Source organism: Onychomys torridus, chromosome 18 (genome assembly GCF_903995425.1).
Source record: "Onychomys torridus chromosome 18, mOncTor1.1, whole genome shotgun sequence".
Lineage (NCBI taxonomy): Eukaryota > Metazoa > Chordata > Mammalia > Rodentia > Cricetidae > Onychomys > Onychomys torridus.
In genome coordinates, this window is record NC_050460.1 from 49,750,050 (window position 1) to 49,773,846 (window position 23,797).

The following is a 23,797-nucleotide window of genomic DNA, read 5'->3' on the forward strand; positions in this document are numbered from 1 at the left end:
TTAGTCAGAAATATAGCTTTATTATCATAATATTTCATAGTCTAAAAACTTTCTTTTTTCACCCCGGGAACAGAAATACTCTAACTTCTATACAATTGACTGGCCCTGCAGAATACTGGAATACAGCTTCCAAGCAAGCCACACTTACAGTTAAGAATCTGTTCCTAGTTTGGGGGCTGGGGGAGGGGTGGGGGGAAAGAACAGTTCAACAGATCTTTTCCCCTTACAAAATAAATAATAAAGTTCAATTTTTATTTTAGTTAAACCTTACTATGGTTTCTCAAAAACTTTGGTGATTTATTCAAAAAGTCACTGCCTCAAATTTAAGGTTGATTGCCTCAGGGGGCAAAAAAAATATCTAAAAATAACCCATAAATGGAACTTGGCCATGGTGTGAGTGCATGATCCCTTCTGTGAGCCAGCTCCCATACATACCTCAATAGCAGATTTCTGTCTCTGGGCAGTCTATTGAACTTAATGTCTTTCCTTTGTATGGGGGTCAGAATCCAGTTAAAACTTAAAAGAATTTTTTTTAATTTTGTAATTAAATCTTGAAACTATTTGTTTTGTGTAATGTCTACAGAGTAGATACAACATTATGGTGTATAACTGTTAAAGAGGGCTGTCATTCCTTCTAGGCATATTAAATCAACACCAAAAATGAATTACTTTAAAGAAAATGGGAAACCAATCTGGCTATACTACCTTCAAAGCCAAGCTGTTGTTGTTGAGCACACACCACAGGACAGGGAGCATGCAGTACCATCACCGCCCAGTCATTTCAATGTGGAGAAAGCTACAATGCAATCATGATATAAACATCAATTATAAATGACTATGGTGGAGATTGCTTATCCAAATAAATGATAACATTACAGTTTTCACAACATCCGCCTCAACAGTGATAGCCACAGCTATGTTCTTTCCCCATTTGGTATCTGCCCATACACCACATGGAAGATCTGCCCCCAGAAGTCAGAAGTCAGGGAAGACTCAAACATCAGCCTTTCCCTGAGGATAGGCTCCAAATATCTGAAAATATTCTTTTCAATTTATTGGCTTCCTAAGTAACTTCTTTAATATCTATTTTTAATATAATGCTACTCAGATGCTTGTTGCAATAACAATAATTCTACTAGTGTTAATTAGGTTACAGTTTTAAATTTTAAAGTAAAAGAATTTGATTTACAGAAACAAAGCTATATAGTTTTAAAGCCACCACCACAAACACATACTTTTCATGAATATTTAAAAATAAACTATTAATATGCTCCACATATATATATGTATATATTGTGTATGTGTGATATATGTATATACCTATGGACATTATCCCTGTTTTACGAAGGATGTCAGCATGTGTACACTCTAGAGACCTGATGGTATTGTGCAATTCAAGGAAAAGGTTGAAAATTCCTTCTAGAAGAAAAGGTAAAGACGGGAGATTCTTGAGAGTTCTTTTATGGGGACAATACCATTTGGGGAGGATGGTGTCAGAGGTCAGATCCCCCATGCATCCCTTTTTTTTTTTTTCCCTGAAATTACAATAGAATACACCACACAGTGAACACCCTAGGTGCATGACTGACAGGTAGGTAAGTGTACACTAGTCATAGAAGTAGCAGGAGGTGACGTGAGCTTCCGGGTGGAAAAGGAAGACAGCAAAGAGAAGGGCATGCTTGCTCATGGTTAACAGACAGCAAGCCCGTGGTACTTCCAGGGAAGCAGGTAGTAGCAGAAGGCTGGGTCTCCCTGCAACATGATAAGGATGTCCCTGGTACACCAAATGTGCTCTCCTCTGGCACATCAAGCACGTAGGCACCACATCAATGATGCTGCTGACCCCAAGGGTTTTAGCAGCTATCTAGACAGAGGCTAGTAGACAGCTCTGAGGGTGTGGCGTGCTTAGCCAAAGAAGGCAGGTGGGTGCGCCCAAATCTGAACGAATGTGCTCTGAGGGACCCCAGATCTGAATCTAACAAACCTAAAAGCCATCTGGCAAAGTGGAATCTGAGGTGTAACAGAACACATCTGGTAAGCCACCCAGGAAATTAAAGTCTGGATTCACCAGAATCCACAAAGGTAACCAGAGCTTTTATTATAGAGACTTTCAAATGTATCAGAGGGAGTCTAAACACAAACAAACAAGGACAAAAAAAAAACCCTTTTATTTCACTGCCCTCACCAGAACTTTACACTCCCAGCTGGGGTGGTGGCACACACTGGTAACCCCAGCACTCGGGAGGCAGAAGCAGGAGGATTACTGCAAGTTCATAGCTAGCCTGGTGTATGTCAAGTTCCAGGCCAGCCAGGGCTCCATAGCAGAGCAAGGCCCTGTCTCAAAACACTAGATATGAATAATACATTTTTTTTTCTCAAAAAGTAGAACTTCACAGTCACATTCCTTGCCTCATAATTCAGAGAGCAGTGGACACCAAAGCCTGGCATCTTGTGTGGCCCAAGGACTAATGGCCACTGCCTAGAAGCCCAGATACCAGGACTGTTGGAGACTGGGCCAATTATTTCAGAAGTTACAGGTTCATGTTTACCAGAATGATAGAATAAAAGTGCTTCATGTTTTACTTTCTTATTTCTTGGTTTTTTTTTTTTTTTGTAATTTGCCTTGCTTGCACCTAAATTTAGGTTGAAATACGATCTTGGTTCACAGAGACCCTCTTTTTAAAACTCTGGTTAATCAGGGTGTCCCTCTATGTTGTGTTCCTGATTCTGCCCTGTTGTCCTACAGCAACATGTCCCAAAGGCCCCTGGAACATCATTCCCCAGGCCCCATGCCCATGGTGATGCTTCTGAGCCGCCCACGCTCTAGATGATATTCACGATTGCTGTAGGCTTCTTCTTAGCCATTTTGGGCCTGAAGTTGCCTTTCCGGCTCAGGCCTAGATGCTCCCCTTTCTTAGCTGGTCTGAAGAACTCTCTCGGAGACTCAGCCTGTTCGTGAACAGCCTTGGCTGGCTGCATCCCAGCTCTTTCGTCCTTGGCTTTCTTCAGGTAGCTCCTCCCCTTGAGATGGAAATGGGCCCTCAGCTCTGGGTGGTTACACACAGAATGTGGATGCCCTCGGCTTCTAGAGGGGTCGAGGAGAGGAACACAGAGAAAAAGGGGGGCTTCTTTATACCTTAAAAGAAAAATAATTAACCACTCCTGTCCACCATGGCGACCATGCTCCCACTGAGATAAGTCATAGATACTGGTATTTCAATTGCCTATGGTTCCTGTGACTGAATGAGTCTAAATCCCAGAGAGATAGTACTAACTCCACTACTAATGAAGAAACAGGCATAGAAAACGTAAATGACCAGCAGAATGCTGTACAGACATGCAGCATGGAACTTACCTCTCTTTACACTTTAAGTGACCACCGGAAGACTCAACAAAAGATGTTGTGTATATATTTTAAAGTATATGATTTATAGAAATAGTACATATAGAGTAGTAATATAGACTATATATCACATATATATTATACATATATGTGTATATAACACACACACACACACACATATATATGTAAACATTATACATTAGTAAGAAAAAATTACTGTAGATAACACCCTGGGAACATCACTCCAGTGTTGCTATAGTATCACTCACTGACCAGCTGCTACCTATTTAAAAGTGGAAAGGGCATGCAGGTAAACATTCACACAAGCCTTTAAAAAAAAAAAATCCATGTGTAGATATCTTATCAAACACAATCAGCTTAGAAATCCACCCGTGGATATCTCATCAAATGCAGCAGGAAAGCATACAGTGTAAACATTATCCAATGGCCCAAGTATAAAAACAACATACTTACAGACATCTGGGCTTCCTATTCAAGGAAATGTCTGTGAGCTGATGGGGAACAAATAAGAGAAAACATTAGTTCACTTGAGGGCTGGGTGTGGTTTGTGTATTGGTATGTGGGGTGGCGGGAGGTGGGGGAGAATGGAGTATTCAGTGAGGGAGGGCACTTAGCCCAGCATGTGCACGCAGCAGCTAGAGAAAGACCCTGGATGTCTTCCTACGTTAATCTCTACCCTGTTCTCTCAAGACAGGGTTTCTCATTGAATCTGGAGCTTACTGTTTTTTATTTAGGCTGCTAGCCAGTAAGTCCCAGGGATCTGCCTGTCTCTTGCACTATCCCCACTGCTGTGATGGGGTAACATGCACACAGAGCCCTGCTCCACTTTTTATGTTGGTCCTGAGGATCTGTATTCAGATCTTCATGGTTTTGCAGCAAGCACCTTACCTGCTCATTCGTCACCTCATTTCCTGGACACAGTTTTAAAACTCTATTGTAGACAATTGCTAAATGGTCTCATTAAATAAAAAACCCTGAGCCAACCGGGTGGTGGTGGCACATGCCTGTAATCCCAGCACTTGGGAGGCAGAGGCAGGCAGATCTCTGTGAGTTCGAGGCCAGCCTGGTCTATAGAGCTAGTCCAGGACAGGCTCCAAAGCTACAGAGAAACCCTGTCTTGAAAAAACAAAAAACCAAACAAACAAAAAACAAAAACAAAAACAAAAACCCTGAGCCAGATATTGGGGTTAAAACCTGAGAGATCAGAAGAACAGGAAAAGCCACAAGCTAACTTCACCTTTCCAACCCTCCGCTTTCAACATGGCAGGGGTAATTCACCAACCAGCTCTGGGAGCCATGCTTTCTGCTGACTCTGGGAGGTGGTGAGTCCATGCCTCCATCCAGCAGTGTGTTGCCAAAAACATCTTTTTTGTTGTTGTTTTGTCTGTACTAGCAAAAGCTAAATCCCCACACAGTGCGCTGCATGGCTTGGAGACATCACTGTGTCCTGTGGCGGGAATCTGCCCTGCTGAACTCGCCATACTGTGGCTCAAGTCCACACGCCATGGTGTCTGTGCCTTGACATCTCTATATCTCACCCCACCTGAGACATGAAGTAGAAAGCTGTTCTTAGCTCAATTTTATAATTTCTTTTTAAGTTCTCTCAAGTTTTAGGTGGAAAGGTGAGCTAACACATTGGGCAGCCATATAGTCAAGAAGTTTTCCTCTGTCCCGCCTGGTCCTGCAGCTGCTCAAACCCAAGTAAATACACAGAGGCTTATATTACTTATAAGCTGTATGGCCTAATGGCTCAGGCTTCTTGCTAGCTAGCTCTTTTAAATGAACCCATTTCTACTAATCTGTGTTTTGCCATGTTCCATGGCTTTACTAGTCTGCTGGCATCTTGCTCCTTGGGCAGCTGGCTGGTGTCTCCCTCATTCCTCCTTTCTCTACCTGTCTCTCCCCTTGGATTTCCCACCTGTCTCTAAGCTGCCTTGCCATAGGCCAAAACAGCTTTATTTATGAGCCAATGGGAGCAACACATATTCACAGCATACAGAAAGACATCCCACAGCACTCTGTCTTCTTTAAGCACACTGAATTCTCATGAAGGAGGCCTGTAACTAGATGGTGGCATTACCTAGGGAGCCATCTACTGCATCTGAGTGAGCACTCAGTGAACCTCTTCGTCACCTGTTCTCAGTTTTCCAAGAAGTTTGCATTAGAATGTCTCAATAATTTCAAAAACAAACAAACAAACAAACAAACAAATAAATAAATAAATAAGCTTCCCAGTAAATCCAGGTTGGAAAAAACATGTTTTTACAAACTGGCACAATGTGGCATTATTTCTCAGGCTCTGACTGTATTTGCAGCTGATTTAGTACAGCTGTCACTAGTCACAAAGTACCAATGGAAAGGAAATGAGCGTCAAATGTTATTTCCTAAATATATCATTGCTAAAGTGAGAACATATGAAGACCAACCCCACAAATGTCCCCAAGGCCACCTACCATCGAGATGATGTCCGTTCCTAATAGCCCATGCAATAAAATATCTGCCTGTGCTTTGTGGCTGGGCTCAGAGTGCCTTCGTTGGCAGCAGAAATTGATGAGTATCATATTGAGATCCAGATGTCATCGGTCCCCTTATGGGGAAGCCCAGGGTATTGCCAGCCCTAGGTTCCCAACCTCCCTCAAGCACCTCTCACTAGGATGAAGTCAGGTCACATCTTTGGGCAGATCCAAGAGGGAGAATGATGTAGGAAATATGGGAGAAAGGCCTCCTTGGAATTTGGACCAAGGGGAAATATGGCATGCTTAGTATCGGTAGAGGACTTGGTCTCATGTCGCTTCAGGCCAACTGCTCTCCTTCACCTTCTCAGTGTGATCCTCCAGCAGTTCACTCCTGATCCCCTGCGCCCCTCACCCACTCAGCGTGACCCTCCATCAGCACCCACTGGCTTCTTCAGCTCTACTCCAAGGAGCATCCTAAGCTACCACCTCCATCCTCCTTGGCTGCTCCCTCCCAGCCACCACCTTTCACCTCCTATCATAAAATCATCCTAGCCTCTCTCATGGTGATGCTCTTCCATCCTGGAAGCCTTCCCATAGCTTCCCTGTGCACTGGGAATAGATCTAAACTCCTCCTGTGACCTGCAGCTCCCTGGCTTTGCCTCCTACCACTTGACCATGCCAAGTTTGTTCCTTCCTAGGCACCGGCACCACAGTGTCCTTGCATAGAACATCCTGCTCCTGACTTTCCACAGAGCTGTATCCTCATCTCACTTAGGCCGCAGTGCAGTGCAGAGCTCTCTCTGTCCATCGCCCCAAAGCATCCCTCATCCCAAACATCTCAAATATTTATCATCTTCCACTGTCTTTGCAGTAGTTACCGCCATGCAAGAATGTCATTATTATTGATTCGCTCGCTGTCCCCTCCACACAAGAGAAAAAGGACCTTGTTTGTCTTGCCCCTGGCATTGGCACCTCATGTGCCCTCTGCCCTCAATAAGTACGAGGTAAATGAGTTACTGCTAGTCCTCAATTAGCAGCCCGGAGGGAATGATTGCAGTCTTAAAACAAGATTAGCCAAGCTGTTTCACAGCCCTCTATCTGAGTGGTTCTGAGAATGGTTATTGGCAGATGGGATATTAGGCCACTTTGTGTCTGATCTGACAGCTTTTTTTTTTTTTTTTTTATAGAGCACAAAGATAAAGTATCTGAGTAAGCATGCTATATTTTTAGAAATCAGCCAGGTGAAAAAGAACATAAATGCTCAAGGGGATTGAGGGAAAGATGCACATTGTTTCAGAAAAAGCACAAAAGGTGAGGAGCAAGAAAGCTTCCTCCCCCACCCCCCAACCAGAAGATGCAATGCTAATAGTCACTTTCTGGAAGAGGCAACCCACTTAGCACGCTGAGGATGGCCCTTCTCTCTGGAGTGCATCTAGGGGAGAGGGAAGAGAAGTGGGTAGTGGGAGAGAAGTGGGTCCACAGTGTGCAGCCTGTAATGAGGGGTAGGAGCAGAGCAGGGGTGGGGGGCAATTTTCCTAATCACTCGGAGGAGAGACACCGAGGTGCTAGCAGGAAGAGATGAGCTGTGAGAGAGTCAGGCAGAGTGTCTGCTTGTTCTGTGTGTCACAGAGTAAGTAACTATTCTGGGTGACTCCAGAAGCTTGGGTCAGATGGGTGCTTTGTAACACGCTAAGCTGTGCCAAATATGTGATTCAAAGTTCTCCCTCCTAAAAGGATCCGGGTTATTCTATCTCCATTGCTGATTCACCTTTGTTACAGGGCCTGCACTTTAAACTACTAGTGGCCTGCTGCTAAGGCCAGACAATGGCTCTGGTGCTGCCACTGAAGGAAGTTCTGACTAAATATCTACTGTTCCAATAAAACTCAAGATTCAAAGTCTAGGATGAAAACTTGTAAGCTCAGAGAGTAAAAATAGCCACTGGCTAACTTTGACTCTTTGCTGGTGTCCCTGGAAGCCACTCTCTTCCACTCCACCTTAACAACAACAACAACAACAACAAAAATGACACTAAGCTCCTCCCTGCTACTTCCTGTTAACCAGTTGCTAACTCCGCCTCTCTGAGCCCCGGTTAACTGTATTTAATTAAGGCAAATGCAAAACATCTTTACATAGTTAACAAAAGCAGCAGAAACAGATGTAACACACGTTCACATAGTTAAAGTAATATTCCACAGCGTAAACAAATGTAACACATTTTTGCCCAGTTAAAATAATATCCCACAACACTCCACAGTCGCAGAGAGTGTGGGAGAGCGGACATAGCTCTCTTACTATATCAAAGGCATGGCTCCTCATTTTCAGGCAGGAGTGGATGCATATGGCTACAATGAGAGAGAGACAGAGACAGAGAGACAGAGACAGAGAGAGAGACAGAAAGACAGAGAGACAGCGACAGAGAGAGACAGAGAGCACCAGTTGTAGGGTCTGCAGACTGCCCAACTTGACTCAAGGAGAGGTGGACGAAGAAACAGAGGAGAAACTACCAATACATGTGCCTAATCCCTTCTGAAAGCGCTCCTCACTCTGGGTCTTCCCAAGGCCAGACCTCCAGTCTACAACAATTAGGCCATTCCTCTCACTACAGCCTGATCATGCTAGTCCCACAGCTCTCCTATCTAAATTGTTCATTACAATCTCAACTGCACTTAATAGCATTTGGATCAGCCAAAGCTTCCTTAGGTTGAACCAGCTGGCTTACGGCAGATCATGTGGTTGAACCAGAAAAGAGATCAACATAAATACTTAATTTCCTACCATGTGTGAATGAATTTGTTTGTGTACATTGTGTAAATATATATATTTATGTGTATATTATGTGAATTTGCACGTTTACGTGTGTATATATCTGTGTAAGTATATATATGCTGCATGTGCACATACAGTTTTGCATATGTATATCTGACCAGAAGATGAATATTATTCAACTTTTTATTACAAGATTAAATATATATGAAATAATTAGTGCTATGACTCTCAGAAGACTCAATTTTGAAGCTGGGAAAATAGGCTAAGCAAAGGGCATGAGCACAGAAATATAAAAAGAGGAGGCACTTATGGCTTCCATGCTTCCTTTCTGCCTTCGACTGCTTTCTCTTTTAAGACACCGCTGGCAGAGTGCAGGGTTTTTCACACATGGATGTGCTTGGGGTAATTCATCCACCTATGCACCCCAAATCTTAATGCTGCATTACGGCTTCAGGACTCTGAACCATCACGGGTGAACTGATAACTTAAGAGGCCAAAACGGCTTTGAGAGCACGGGCCCACTGACTTCATTTCCTAGAAGAGTTACAGGTCCCGGAAGGCAAACTGTCATGGCTCAGTAAGAAGCCAGTGAAGAGTGTTCCAGATGCCAAGCCTTTTCACCTCACATCTGTGCTCCATGACCGCAGGCCAGAGCCCTTCTGTGAGAGGGAATTATGGGAGAAGGTGGCCAAGAGGGTTCGGAGTATCCGCCCAGTTGCTGCTAGTCAAGAGAGAACGTACTCTAACTAGATAGGACATTCTCGGGGTTTTCCTAGAAGAAAAGAGAGGAGTCAGCTTGGGGAGTGATGGTCTGCCTCAGGGGGATTACACAGAGTACATAGGCACCGCCACCTGGGAAAGAAAAGATAGGGTATACCAGCAGAGTTGATTTGAATATAGTGCTGAAACCTTGGAATGGAAGCCAAAGAAGAGCAGGTAAGTGTGTACCTCAGACTTCGCTTCCTCCCTGGAGCCCTGGTTCCATGGCTAGACAGAGGCTCGGCCTGGCCCGGGACTTCCAATGCTACCTAGGAAACCTCTGTGAGTCACACAGCTCCCTTCTCCTCTGTCCTAGCTCTGTCTGGATCCATTCCCGCTGGACTCAGGGGGCCACGGCTGGAGGCGGGTTGGGTTGGACTCACCACGTGCTCAGTAGTGTCACGGCTGAAGCCCGAAGCCTGCTGGCTTCGATAATACTCCAACTGCTTCTCCGCCAATTCTACCCTCTGCAGCAGATTCTCAATGAAGTCGTGGAGCCTTGCTTTTCCTTGAACCTCCTTCTCGGCAGCTGCTTCCAGGAAATGGTTGAACGTGACAACTTCTCTGTAAGGACCAGACACAAAATGACACACTGAAAGTCACTCCCTCATTGCATCCTGACAGACACCTCCAGGGCCTCGGTTGTGATGACCAAAGGGATCAGACTCCATGTTGACAGAGGGAGACAGTCACCACAGAATGTAGAAATAAATGCGTGTGTCAGGAGGTAAATTAACAACATGGAAACTAGGTCCAAAGCGACAAAGCTGACTCAGAGGGGGCAGTATTTCAGAAAGCAAAGTCAAGATCAACCCTGTAGACGGAGACACCTGCGGGAAGTCCCAGGGAAGAAGCCACAGAGACACCTGGGAATTGTAAACCAGATACATACAGATGGATCTAAACCAGTGCCAGGATGTGCATCTAGAGGAAGGAGCTGGGAGGCTCATAGGTCACCGTGAAGATCCCAGACTTGGGAAAAAATGATGTGAGAGACCACTGGACACCACTGAGAACCACACCTTTATTTCCCTGAGGAATGGTAGGAGATTTCTGGAGAGGGAGGAATGAAGGTCAGTGCCAAGGCTAAAGCTCAGTAGGTAGAGTGCCATCCTAGCAAGCACAGAGCCCTAGGTTTGATCCCTGGAACCACATAAAACTGAGCACAGTGGTGCATGCCAGTAAGCCCAGCATTTGGGAGCTGGAGGAAGGAAGATTAGAAGTTCAAGGTCATCGTCAGCTACCCAGTGCGTTCGGGGCCAGCCTAGACTACAAGATACTCTGCCTCAAAAATAAAACAAAAGGCGGGAGGTGGGGGGAGGGGCTACTGTATTCCGTTTATAACTTGCTTAGTAATTATACGCCAAACCATAGAACACTTGATAAAGGTACCCAACAGAACAATGGATCTCAGTGTAAAAGAACGAAATGTTCATGTTCTGGCTTCCGATTCCGCAGCACAGTTACTCTTTCAGAAACTACTTCTTGTTGTTACGTTCTGACATGGTGTCATCTGCAGTTGACTGCAAAGGTTAAAATACCCCTCAGCCATCTCGCTAGGTCTCTGTGTGATTCCCCACTTCTCCCATTGAGTTTCACCCAAACAACACAGGTGTACCAAACTGAATGTAGAGCTACTGAAGTCCAGCTGTGCTCAGAGAAGTGAGGTAGAAAAAGTTTTCCTAGGGTGGGCAAGAGAGTTTGCAGCAGGAGCCTGCAACCTGAGTTTGGTCTCCAGAACCCACAAAGAAAGGAGACTGGATCCCAGCTCCCGGAAGTTGTCCTTTGACCTCCATGCCCCCAGCCACACTCACCCACACACCCAATAATAATGAATAAAACTTTAAAAGTCAACAGTATTTGTGAAACACTTAAAAACAATGTCCCTCTTCTTGCTCAGTTGTTTTGAGGGAAATAGTTATTGTTCCTAAAACCTGTGGTTTGTGCTAACAGTTTATCCCTTGTTGTGCGGTGGCTGAGGCAGATGTCACACACCGTAGATGGTAAAAAACAAAAAAAGCCCAAGACAAGGGTTTATGGCTAAAAAGAAGAACAGGTCGCAATCCCACAGAACAGTGGAGCTAATTCCTGGTTTTAATTCGGGTTCTTGCCCTGCTGACTCAGAACACTGCAAAGCTCTGGAAAGCCAGATGCAAAAATAAGGGCCGACCTTCATGGAATTCAGTCAGGGTACAGGGGGGAAATACCCTTTAACCACTCCTAAGTCACTTCCTGTCCATTTGTTGACTTATCACTTAAAAAAAAAAAAAAAAAAGAGCACACTATAATTAAATTCAAGATTTGATGGAAAAAATGCCTATTCAAACTAACATTTGACTCTCAAAGGGGAAAATGCCAGTGTCCCGGTGTAAGGAACTGACATCAAAGTTCATTTCTATGGCGCGATTTGCAGCCCTGCGACTCTGATTCAGCCCCAGGACTTGATGGCATTTTCAAATCCACAAAGCTAAAAATGGCCCAGAGGGAAAGCCCTTTCTGTGTGGCCAGAACTTCAGTGAGAAAAAAAAAAAATTGCTTACTCACGCATTCACTCATTTATAGGATAGCCATAAACTCAGTTATTTATTTATTGTGTGTGTATGTGTGTACTCTCACAAGCATGCATACACATACTACAGTGCACATGTGGAGGTCAGAAGACAACCCACAGAAGTGAGTTCTCTCTTCCTACTGCGTGGATTCTGGGGTTCAAACTCAGGTCTGCAGGTAACAAATAACCTTTCACTTGCTGAGCCATCTCACCAACCCATTATATTTACATTTTTAGAGATTGAAGCTCCCCCTACCCCCCACGACTTCATTGTTGAGGAGTCAAAGGCAGCTAACCTTGGAAAAATCCAAATGCACTGTCACGGGATCAGCACACCTAGAGGCAAATTCCGGAAGTGACAGAGGTGGTTAGGAACGGGCTCAGTGAGTAAAAACAGCTGTGTGTGGTGGCTCCCACTGAGAAACCCAGCATCAGGGAGGTGGGGACAGATAGAGACAAGTGGATCTATAGGGACTCATTGGCCTGCCATCCTAGCTTACTTAGTGAGCCAATGAGAGACTGTCTCAAAAAAAACAAGGTGGACGGCACCTGAGGAACTACACCCGAGGTTGACTTCTAGCTTACACACACACACACACACACACACACACACACACACACACACACACACACATGGAACTGAACATTAATATATTATGGTATTCACAATTTGCATCTACGGAGCTACACATTATTAAGGAGGGGGCAATGTATGGCCCCCTATCACCTATTATAGCTTGCTATTCAAAACTATGTGTTATCTTTCTGACCTCCTTCTTTCCAGCACCCAGGCAGAGTCTTACCTTCTGACATGCTGTTCTCTCTGCCAGAATCTCTCCCTAAGTCCTCTGTCTTAATACTTTCCCTGGAGGAACCATGCCCAGACACATCCTCAAGTGTAGTGATGGACGGCTGTGTACTCCCACAGAACCTTGACCCTGTCAGGGCACACCCCACAGGAGACAAGTTGTGTGACTTACCCATTTCATCATAAAATCATTGAGTAGGGGGAGAATATTAGTTATTTGCCTTTCTGTGACAAAAAAAAAAAAGTTACAAAAGCACCTTAATAAAGAAAGTGCTTATTTTGGCTCACAGACCCAGAGGGTGCCATCCCTTAGTGGGGAATTCACTGTGTCAGGAGCTTGATGGAGCTGGTACACCAGCTTCCACAGTTAGGAAGCACAGAGGGACGCATGCTGGTCCCAGCTCTCTTTCTCCTTTTGATTCAGCCCAGGACCCCAGCCTATAGAACGCTACTGCCCACATTTGGATCTTTCCCCTCAACTACCTTAATTGAGCTAATCCCTCACAGATGTGCCCAGAGATTTGTTTCCATGGTGATTCTAAATCCCATCAAGTCAACCATCAAGATTAACCATCAGGGCTCTGTGTGTAGTCCACGGGAGTCCAGGAGATAACAGAGACCTAACACATTCCTAATGGTGTACAAATGTCCAAGCACGGCTCCAGCTGAGCATCATGCCCAACAGAAAGACCCTACATTTCCTTTGTTCTTTTCCAGATCAGTCTTGGGGCATAAGCCGATGAATAAACCATAGACACCTCCTACAGGAATAAGGTGGAATCTACAACGGGTGCCTGCCATCTACTCTTAAAAATTACTTTCATACCAGTTGGCTTCCTTTTCCCACAGGAAGACTCGATCAAGTTACTTAAATTTAATTTTACATTACTGATTTATGAACCTCTTCAGGAGTATATGAAACGATAAAAATACCTCCAGCTAAAAATAGTCTAACTATTGATCATCTAGCGCCTCAGATGGCCTGTAACGTCAGCTCTGAGGTAAACTGAGAAGCTACAGTCAACCCGGCCAAGCACCAGGAATCTAACTGCAAGCTTGGAGGCCACAGTAAGGTTCCCTACTCCCCAGGGAGCCACCCAGTCTCGAAACTGGCTTCTCCTTGTTTGTGAGGCCTTTTGCCTCACCTTTCTCTTTTGGCTTTTTGAAACACAAGTATGCTCTTCATTAAGTTGGGTTTTTTTTTGGGGGGGGTGCGGCAGATTGGGAGAGATAACTCAGTGGGTAGCGTGCCTGCTGCAAGCATGATGACCTGAGTTTGGATCCCCAAAACCCACATAAAAGCTCACTTGGTAGCACATCTTCAACTCCAAGGCTGAGTGGAGGAAAAGAGACAGATGAATCCCGAGAGCTCATTGGCCAGTGAGTCTAGTGGGACTGATGAATTCCAGGTTCAGTGAGAGACCCTGTCTTAAGAGACAAGGTAGAGAATGCTAAAGGAACACACTGGTGGATGAGTTCCCTGGCAGCAAGGACTTCACCTTGCTTATACCACTGTATTACCAGACCCAAGAACAGAACCTGACACTCATCAGGTTCTCTTGGAAATAGCCATCTCCTGCAGGGCTCTCGCCTGGAAACACAGCAAATGACAGAAGAGGGAAAGAGAGTCTGTCTGCTTTAGCTGCCAGAGCAGAGAATGGAAAGCAGAGATGGAATCAGAGGCCCCTCACTTCCATTCCAGGCTGACAGTGGCCAAGGCCCCACCCTGACTGGGTGAGGACTTCTGGAGAGGCGAGTTGGAAGCTCTGAGCTGGGTATTCCAGAAACGTAGCATCATGACCCTGTGATGCTACTACCAGGCTCCTGCCTCCCACACCTCCAGTGCCAGCTGACTCTCTCTTTATTCACATCAGAAAAATAAATGATGTCACCATAGCAGCCACCTCAAAATAGCTGAGAACTGAGCTATTCCAAAATGGGCCATGCTTGGGATTATGTAAGTCCTGGTGCTTTGGATAAACCTCACATCGTCAGAAGTCTAGCAAGGACACTGTGTACCTCAGCAGGGAGATGGGGCAACTGGGTTTCACACTCAGCTCTGTTAGGGGATCTGTTCCCAGGCAAGTCACTTCCTAGCTCTCAGCCTTTTTGTCTTTAACTGAAAAACAAAACAAAACGAACAAACAAACAAACAAAAATCCCCTCATCCCTCTGAAGGAGGTACAGGGCACCTCCCAGTTTCAAAATCACCAACCACAGGGGGCATTTAGGGACTCTCTGTTCCCCACCTACCACAGCAAAAGCACCCCTCCTCTTCCTTCCCTTCCCTTGGCACTCTCTAGATGGAAGGGTCTACTTTTCAGAGTCTTAGTAACTTAAAACTGTGGCCTCTGCTCAGGCGCTTAAAGCTAAAGCTGCCCTGTGGTCCAGCATGGCGGCACACACTTGTAATCTCAGCACGAGGAGGTTGAAGCTCCCAATAAAGTTCTGAGTTAAAAAAAAAAAAAAAAAAAAAAAAAAGGTCAGGGTGTGGTAGCACATGTCTTTAATCCTAGCACTTGGGAGGCAGAGGCAGGCAGATCTCTGAGTTCTGGGTTGGAGGCCAGCCTGGTCTACAGAGTGAGTTCCAGGACAGCCAGGGCTACACAGAAACCTTGTCTGAATGCCACCTACCCGCCAAAAAAGGTGAGGGAGGAGGCTGAGGCAAGGCCTCAGGCAGTAAGGTGTTTGTTGCCTTGCAAACGTAAGAGCCTGAATTTGATCCCCAAAACTCACTTTTAAAAAAGAGGGGTATGGTGCCATTTGCTTGTAATGAGGGAGGAGACAGGAGGAGAATCCCTGAGGCTCACTGACCAGTAAGCCTACCCTATTTGGCAAGTTCCAGACCAGTAAGGGATATCTTAAAAACAATGCCTCAAAGAACAAGAGTATAGTTGTGCATGCGCGCACACACACACACACACACACACACACACACACACACACATATATATACAAAGCCCTGCCCCTGTGTTTGCACAGGATATGCTCTGGGTATGCTTTCTGCTTTCTGCATATACACCTCAGGGAAAAATATGAATCTTATGCTCTCTAGACATCCCTAGCACCACACTGGGCACATCAAAGATAGCCCAGTGGCATGTTCCAAACTTATTGGCTGAAAATGTGTTAACAAATTTGGTGTTACTGTGGTACCAAGTAACCAACGGAGGGATTATCTAACTCCACTGTTCTGGTTAGGGATCCCTTACTGCAAGGTGTCCTGGATTGATTTACCTGATTAGAGACAGTGCTACCTGGCAACGAAGACTGCTTGTCAATAAGTAAACGCATCTCTTTCTCATCATGGGGCTTTTAAAGTCACACTGACTCTGTGAGGATGATGAGCAAATTCTTTTTTCAGATTTGCACAGCAGCGCGCATAGATAGCAAGCCCAGGGGGAGAAAGGCAATGGTACAAAAGATGGCCTACTCAAATCACCTCCTCCACTAAGGACTGTGTAACTGCTGAAAACTGAGTTAAGGCAGCCTGGAGGTGACTCCAGGGCTTTGTCTGTTTTGGTTTTGAGTGTGCTGTGCTATTGAGACAGCGTCTCATTCTGGAGCCCAGGCTGACCTGGAACTCATTCTGTAGCTCGGTATTCTAGTTTCCTTTCTGTGGCTGTGATAAAACATTTTGATCAAACAGCAACTTAGGGGTGAAACTGGTTTATTTTGTTTACAATTCCAGGTCACAGTCCATCACTGAGGAAAAACCGAGACAGAATGCAAGGCAGAATCCTGAAGGCACACCTGCTTCCTGTTCTACCCAGCCTTGCCTCCAAATGAGGAACTCAATTCACTGTCAAACAAGCATGGTGAGAACTAGGAAGGATGCTGCTGGCAGGTATGAAGGTTTGTATTCAGCTATCCTTACTTAGTTCTGGTTCGCCGACCTAGGGAATGGTGCTGCTCACGGTGGGCTAGGACCTCATACAACAATTAAGAACCAAAATAATGGCAGAGACACGCCCACAGGGCATCCTAGTTTAGGCACTCACTCACTTGAGACTCCTGCCCAGATAATTCTAGGGTGGGTCAAACTGACAATTTAAAGCTAATCAGGGCACCCAGTCTGGCCTTGAATTTTAGAGGCGATCCTTCCGAGGGCTGTGATTACAGGGATGTTGTACCATGTCCAGCTGTCCCTGAAGCTATTCATTTCAGTTTCAAAGAAAGGTATTTTTTAAAGCTAATTACGTTGGCTTTTTTTTTTTTTTTTTTTTTTTTAATGCATTTGTTTGTCTTGACCAAATCCGCTCTCTGGATTTTAAAGTTTACCCAGATTTAAGCGAATTTGAAATGGGACAGTAGCAACCTATATTTGCTCAGAAATGAACTTTAAGCCTTGACCCCAGAGCCTGGAGAGCTCACAACAGGACATTTATTAGGAATTATCTAGAAGTTTCCTTGGCTGAAGAGGGGTCTTTCCTTACAGAAATGCCATGTCTCTGGGAGGTATAGTCCTCTGAGAAAATGGTAATATGGGAAGGGACCCAGCTAGGCAAACATAATCAAACCAACTTAGCTGGGATACACTGATGTGGCTGATGAGCAGCTGTCTCTGTGCCCCATTCAGATGGGGGGGGGTGCGCGGGGCCAGGCTCTGCAGACACTGAGGGACAGAGGGGGCTCTCTTTGTCTTTGTTGTACTCAGACCAAGAGACTCAGTGTCCCTAGGAACAAGACCCTTTCAGTTCCAACTCATGTACAGAGAATGTGTTTATTTAAGGCATGAATACAGAAACTGGTAACATGGCCTCAAATGGAGGCTGAGAAAAACGATGACTTTATATTTCAACTTTTAAGGCAATTTCTCTATATTTTTATTCCAAGTGTTTTATTTTTATTTTTAAACTAAATATTCCTTTTCCCCCCTGTCATCCCAAACATGACATATTAAAAAGCAGTGATGCCCAGGCTGTATAGTTTCATGGTCATGTGCATGCTTAGCAAACATGGGTCTCTGGCATCAATTCCAGACAATAAATAAATGCCAGATTATAACTCACACAAATGTGAACAAAGATGTAATAAGAAATTAGCTAGACTAGGACATTTAATTCTAGGAAAATGATGCATTCAGTAGGGCTTTGGTTAAAACAACAATATAGCCATGTCAAGGGATATCATGCAGTCCACAGGAATGGCAGAACTCTGTCTACTGAACAAAAGACACCAAAGAGGCATGCCAAGTGAAAGCACAAGCAGCTGTGAGGTCCAGGGGTGTGGCAGTATGTGTCAGGAGGACATTAAAAGTGTGTGCCTTGGTTGTGTGCACAAGACAGAGGCCTGGAAGGAGGCTTAAAGAACTTCGCAGTGTTTTTGACTGAAGGTGGATTGGGGTGGGCTTGGAGAGGAGAGAGAACACATTACCGCCCCCCCCACCCCAATGTGATGGGATGTTTTGTTTCACAAGCCTCTCTGTTCAGGTGGCAGTTCTGGATGAATAGAAACTGCCACTATCTATCTACCGACAGGGTGCATGTACTTACTAATTAACTAATTAATTAAATAATGTTGAGGAAGGGTCTCAAGAAGCCTAGGCTGGCCTTCAATTCCCATCAGAGCTGAGGATGGCTTTGAACTCCTGATCTTCCTCCCTTTTCTTCCAAAGTGCTGGACTATAGGATTACAGGTGTGTACCACTATGGAGTTTTATCAGTGCTGGCAAATGAACCCAAGGCTTTGCACATGCTAGGCAAACATTCTACCAAACAAGTACATTCCCAGCCATTAATCTACTCTCTGGAAGAACAAATCACTGGTTGAGGAGGCCACCATCTCAAATGAAAGTGCATCCTTGACAATAACAGGCATCTGACCACACGAACCCCCTTCCGTTAGCCATCATTCTGCAGTCTAGGCAGCCCCTACCCCTAAACCCACACCCATTATTATTTGTACTATGAGCAAATGATAAAATACAAAAAAAGAAACAAATGCATTCATCTGTGGCCCTTTTGATTTACTGCTACTAAATCAAAGGAAAGTATCAGGAAGTTAGCCCAGGCTTCACTCTTCCAGCATCCCCATCTGCTGTCTCGCAGTATTGCAGGGGGTGGGTCTTCTGGGTCACCCCTTGGATCCAAACACCCACTTTCTCCCAGGAAGCACCAGAGGCCAGAACACCACAACAAAAAATGATGTAGCCATTAGAGATCACTTTCCTAAGAACAACGAAAGTCCTGTGGATGCTCAAGCTTGATCGTCAACTGCATGTGACTTAGAATCACCATAAAGCACACTTCATGGTGCGCCTAGGAAGCTATGTCCAGAGAGTTCTAACTAAGCTGCCATCCTGGTTTCCTTCCTCTTGCTGTGATCTAAAAAAGAAAAGTGTAACTTAAGGGAGAAAGGATTTATGCAGATCACAATCCCAGTTCATAGTCCATCATAACAAGAAAGTCGCTATGGCAGGAACCTGAAGCAGCCAGTCATATCCACAGCCAAGAGCAGAGAGAAAATGAAAACATGCATGCCTACTTGTGCTCAGCTCCCCCTCTGCACTTAATACATACAGTCTGGGTGCATTGCCCCACTTAGGGAATGGAGCCACCCAGAGTGGGTGAGATTCTCCCACATCAATTAATATAACTAAGACAATCCCCTACAGACATCATGCCTACCAGTCAACCTCATTGAGACTCTGTTTCCAGATGATTTTAAGTTGTGGCCAGTTGATAATTAAAATTAATCACAGTCAGGAGAACCCAGCTAATTAACTAGAGTGACATAATCTCATGGGCTGAGTCCAGGACTGAATAAAAAGGAGAAAACAAACTGAACATCCACGCTCATCTCTCTCTGCTTCCCGACTTCCCTGCCATAGTGAACTCTGCCCTGGAACTGTGAGCCATGCTAAACCCTCCCTTCCTTAAATCGCTTTCGTTGGGCACTTTGTCACAGCAGCGTGTAAAGTGACTAATACAATAACTGATTCAAAGTCATCCTAACTACATAATTTTTAAAATGTCTACTGTGACGAAATGGTACCTGGCCATCTCTTCAATGAGGGCATCTCTTCAATGAACGCCTAAATATTTAGCGTTAGCAAATGAAGCTCTCTTGACTATAGTTTCTCTGGACATTTTAGTTACTATAATTTAAGAAAGAAAAGAATCAGGGGCAAACAAGCCAAAAGTATTTGTACTTGGGACGTATTTTATATTAGAAGGAGATATCATCTCATGTTCTTGACAATATAATCTACACACACTGGCAGACCCTTGCCCACGGCGGGCAGGCTGTGTTATCATTCTGTCCAAGCCATCCATGGAAGAGTTTCCAAGGTAACCAGGAGTTAGCTATTAACTAGATTAATGATGCCAGGTTGGCCACCATACCCAAGAAAGGCATATAATAACAAAGATTCCTGCCTCCTGGCACTAGTGGACCAGTGAGGAACGTAGCCAAGACATGCGCACAGAACACACAACCATGAACATCTGCTTGTAACTTGGGAGTCGGGGGAGGAGAGGGGCGTTCCCCAAGCCGGGGTTAGCATCCAGGTCTCAGCATCCCACTTACTCCTCTTTCCTCAGGAGCTCCTCCTCGGATTCCGTCAGTCGCTGCTTCAGCACAGCGATCATTTCCACGGCCACATCCACCTGTCTGTTCAGGGCCCGTTCTCGCCTCTGAACTTCCTGCTTCTTCTGGGTCAGCTGCACAAAGGCTGCCCGGACTTCCAACAGTTCGGCGGTTTTCTGGGCCAGCTCTTTGGTGAGTTTATCGATTCTCTTCTCGATGGTCCTGTCCACCGCCTCTACCATGCGATTGAACTTCTCTCGGACGTGGGCCTCGAAAGCAGCTTTGGTGTCTGGGGTGGGGAGTCCAGGGCTCGATCGGGGGCCTTCCAGGGAGTCAGCCCGAATGTCCACGGCCGTGTAGGTCTGCACATAGGACACGGGCCTCTCTGCCACCATCTCGAAGGGCTTCGGGTCCTTGGCGTGTCCGTGGGAGATGCTGTACAAGTTAACATAGCTCGGCTTCTGCTTGGTCACCTTCGCGTGACCCCGGAGCAGTTTGCCCTGCTTCGGGAGTTCTGAGGACCTGACTAGCTCCGTGTCTTGGAGAGACGGCAGGAGGCTGCTGCATTTTGTCAGGAGGGTCCTCTCCTCGCAGCTGTGACTGAATTCCAGATGGGCCCTCAAGGACGACAAGCTTCGAAATCGGGTGTGGTCTCCACACCTTGGGCAGCGGAATGGCAGGCACACAGCGACATTCTCCAGCGAGTCCTGCCAACGGTACCGGCTTTCCTCAAAAGTCCTCTGTTGCATCCCTCTGAAAGTCCTGGGGGGCGGGGAGGGGGAGACACCGGTTGACATGTCTGTCAGAAGCTACTGAAATGACACCACTGGCCACGATGGCTGCCCCTCTCCAGGGAGGCGGTGACTTTTTGTTTTTAATTAGCGTTTTAGTATCAGCTAAGGAACTGGTTTAATTGTGGCTCTTTCATGCTGACTTTGTTCTTAGTGGCCCTCTCCCCCATCCCAATGCCCTCCCATATCTATCTGCCTGCCCTTCCAGATGATTCCCTTTCCCCCCATCCCATTATCTCACCTCTACTTTCAAGTTACATGATTAGCCTTCCCTCTCTTTCCTTGAGATGTCCTTTTATCCTTATTTCAGGACTTACACTCACCCAAACACACACACACACACACACACACACACACACACACACACACACACACACACATTAAATTCTAAGACCCTTGCTTGAGGGAAAACAGAATACTCGTCTTCCGAGTCTCGCTTATTTCATTTAACACAATGCCCAGTCCCTCTCATTTTCCTGCAAATGTCATTACTTTAACAGCTGAATAAAACTCCATGTTGTATTTGTACCGCATTTTCTTCACCCATGCTTACATTGGTGGGCACCTAAGCTGGTTCCAATGCTTAGTGATTATGAACAATGCAGAAATAGATGTGGGTGAGCAAGCATCTCTGTGGTGGGATATAAAGTCCTTTGGGGATATGCCCAGGAGTGGTGTAGCTGGGCCATATGATAGTTCTATTTTTAGTTTCCTGAGAAATCTCCATGCCAATTTCCATAGTGACTACACCAGTTCAGGTTTGTTGGGTTTTAAGCAACTACTGCATATGGTATTTAGAGTTGATTTTTTTTATGTTGAAATTAAAACCTAAACCCTTACGCTAAATGCAGCCACATCCACCCTCCTCCGTACTGTACAGTATCATTTCAGGTGGGATGCAGGTGTCAAGGCCTGCAGAGGCAGAAACATGTCTAATCCAACTCCAACCTAGCTGAGCGAAGTGACTAACACACTTAGGTAGATGGAAAAGAAAAACAGAGCAAGGCCCCAGGGAGGGAGGACAGTGGTCTAGAAACAGAACTCAAGTATTGTGCCCTCCTGAATTTGGCATACTACATGGAAATGCATCCCACATGAATAGATCTTAAGAGAGCAAGCTTGGCAGTCTTTTCTCAAGTTTGGGGATGATGGATCTAGCTAAGCACAGTGGCTTTAAGCACACTGTGAGCTTAAAAAACCTCACATTTTGTTTGGTATTTTTTATTTTTTATAATAGCACCCCCACCCTCAGCCCCCACCCCTCTGTGTGTGTGTAAGTCAGAAGACAACTTGTGTGCATGGGTTCTCTTCTTCCATCATGTGTGTCCTGGAGATTGAACTCAGGTGTTCAGGCTTGGTGACACATGCCTGCTGAGGCATCTTGTCTGCCCATGACCTTAATATTTGTAATTACTGGTGTGATGACATGAATTAAAGTGTTAACATAACAATAACGATCCAACACGACTGAAATGTGAAAACCCAAAATGTCAGATTATCATTTGATATAGACAGAGCCATGGTTGCTAATAGAATGTTCTAGGTGGAGCTGCCTTGCCTAGCATGCTGTTTTTAGCTCGACAACTTCTAGAGTGTTGGAACCAGGTGGGCATCAGTCAGCATAACTCCTCCAAAAACAGGAAGTACTGCTGTCTTTGCAAATTCATCACCTTTACCCTAGCAACAGATGACTGACTAATACAACCCAATTTTGCAAGGGGCCCAGTACTCACTTCCTCTAAGAATGATAATGAGCACCGGGTCCCACAGAGAAGGAGCTCGGATAGCATCTTAGGGTGAAGAGTCTGTGTTACACCCTCAACTGCACCCAGAAGCTGAGATGGAAATGGTGCCCGGTTGGCCAGGCAGGCACATTTTCCTGGTTACTAAGTCTCTGGACCCCAGCAAAGGGGAACCTTCCGGTGCTGCGCTGGGATGTTTAACGGGATGCAAACCCTGGCCCAGCCCAGGACTGAAGAGGCTGGCAAGGGGTGCAGGGATAGATACTAAGAGGGGATTCCAGAGCAGCAATGGGAAAGGAGGCATGTTTGGATGGGGAAGATGGGATAACCACGCACTCCCCAGCACCAGGCTTCCACCCGCGCAGCGGAAACCCGGGGCACAGGTTAGCAAAAAGGGCTGCGATTTCCTGTGCAGAGCTGGGCAAGCTGGGCAGCCCCTGCCTGGGGTCCCCCTCTTTCCTAGCCCCCCGCTCTGGCTGGTGATTGCGTGGATTCGTGCTCACGCGAGTTCGTGCAGGTGGCTGCGGGGAAGCCGGCCATTCTGACTCCCCGTGACGCTGCGCAGCCGGGACTAGCACCCGGTGTGTCCGTGGGGCAGGGGGCGCGGGCGCACGGCTCCAGCCGAGCCCACTTACCCGACTTGTTGCTGCCGCTGCAGCCGCCGCCGGTGCTGATGCTGCGGGAGCCGCGCGAGCGGTTTTCAGCAGAGCCGTAAATCAGGCTGAGCCGGGTCGGCTCCCACGCGGGAAGAGCGGCGACCGGGGCGGAGCGTGGCGCGGGCGGGACACGGGGGCGGCGCCCGGGGACGCGAGGCTGGAGCTCCGGCCCCCGGGCGGCCACCCCTGGGTCCACCCCATATGGGCTCCTCTACCGGAGATCCTGGGCCTTTCCCTCAATCCAGCTCAGGATTCCGCTGACATCACGGGGAGGGATCCAGGATGATCCCCAGGGAGGGAGGCGGGGACGCATGCCAGCCTTGCCCAGCTGAGATGCTGCAGGCCCAGGAAAGTGCTTCCCAGTTCCAGGGGC

General features: G+C 46.1%; 1 protein-coding gene across 1 annotated transcript; it reads right to left on the reverse strand.

The window, feature by feature from the left end:
* Znf365 (zinc finger protein 365) lies at positions 1-23,797 on the reverse strand. Its single transcript, XM_036167708.1, has 5 exons — positions 23,404-23,797; positions 20,236-20,997; positions 9,730-9,910; positions 3,818-3,855; positions 1-3,085 (listed from the first exon to the last, which is right to left on the reverse strand). Exons 2-5 carry the CDS (start codon positions 20,982-20,984, stop codon positions 2,824-2,826), a joined length of 1,230 nt encoding a protein of 409 aa, XP_036023601.1. The 5' UTR covers positions 20,985-20,997; positions 23,404-23,797; the 3' UTR covers positions 1-2,823.

What these genes read in the sequence shown, in the direction of transcription:
- Znf365 (XM_036167708.1), bottom strand. Translation starts at nt 20,984, where the DNA reads ATGCAACAGAGGACTTTTGAGGAAAGCCGGTACCGTTGGCAGGACTCG. An exon ending in GTGACACTACTGAGCACGTG is followed by an intron (nt 3,856 to 9,729) that starts GTGAGTCCAACC and finishes GTTCCCCATCAG; the next exon opens with CTCACAGACATTTCCTTGAA. An exon ending in AATAGGAAGCCCAGATGTCT is followed by an intron (nt 3,086 to 3,817) that starts GTAAGTATGTTG and finishes CGACCCCTCTAG; the next exon opens with AAGCCGAGGGCATCCACATT.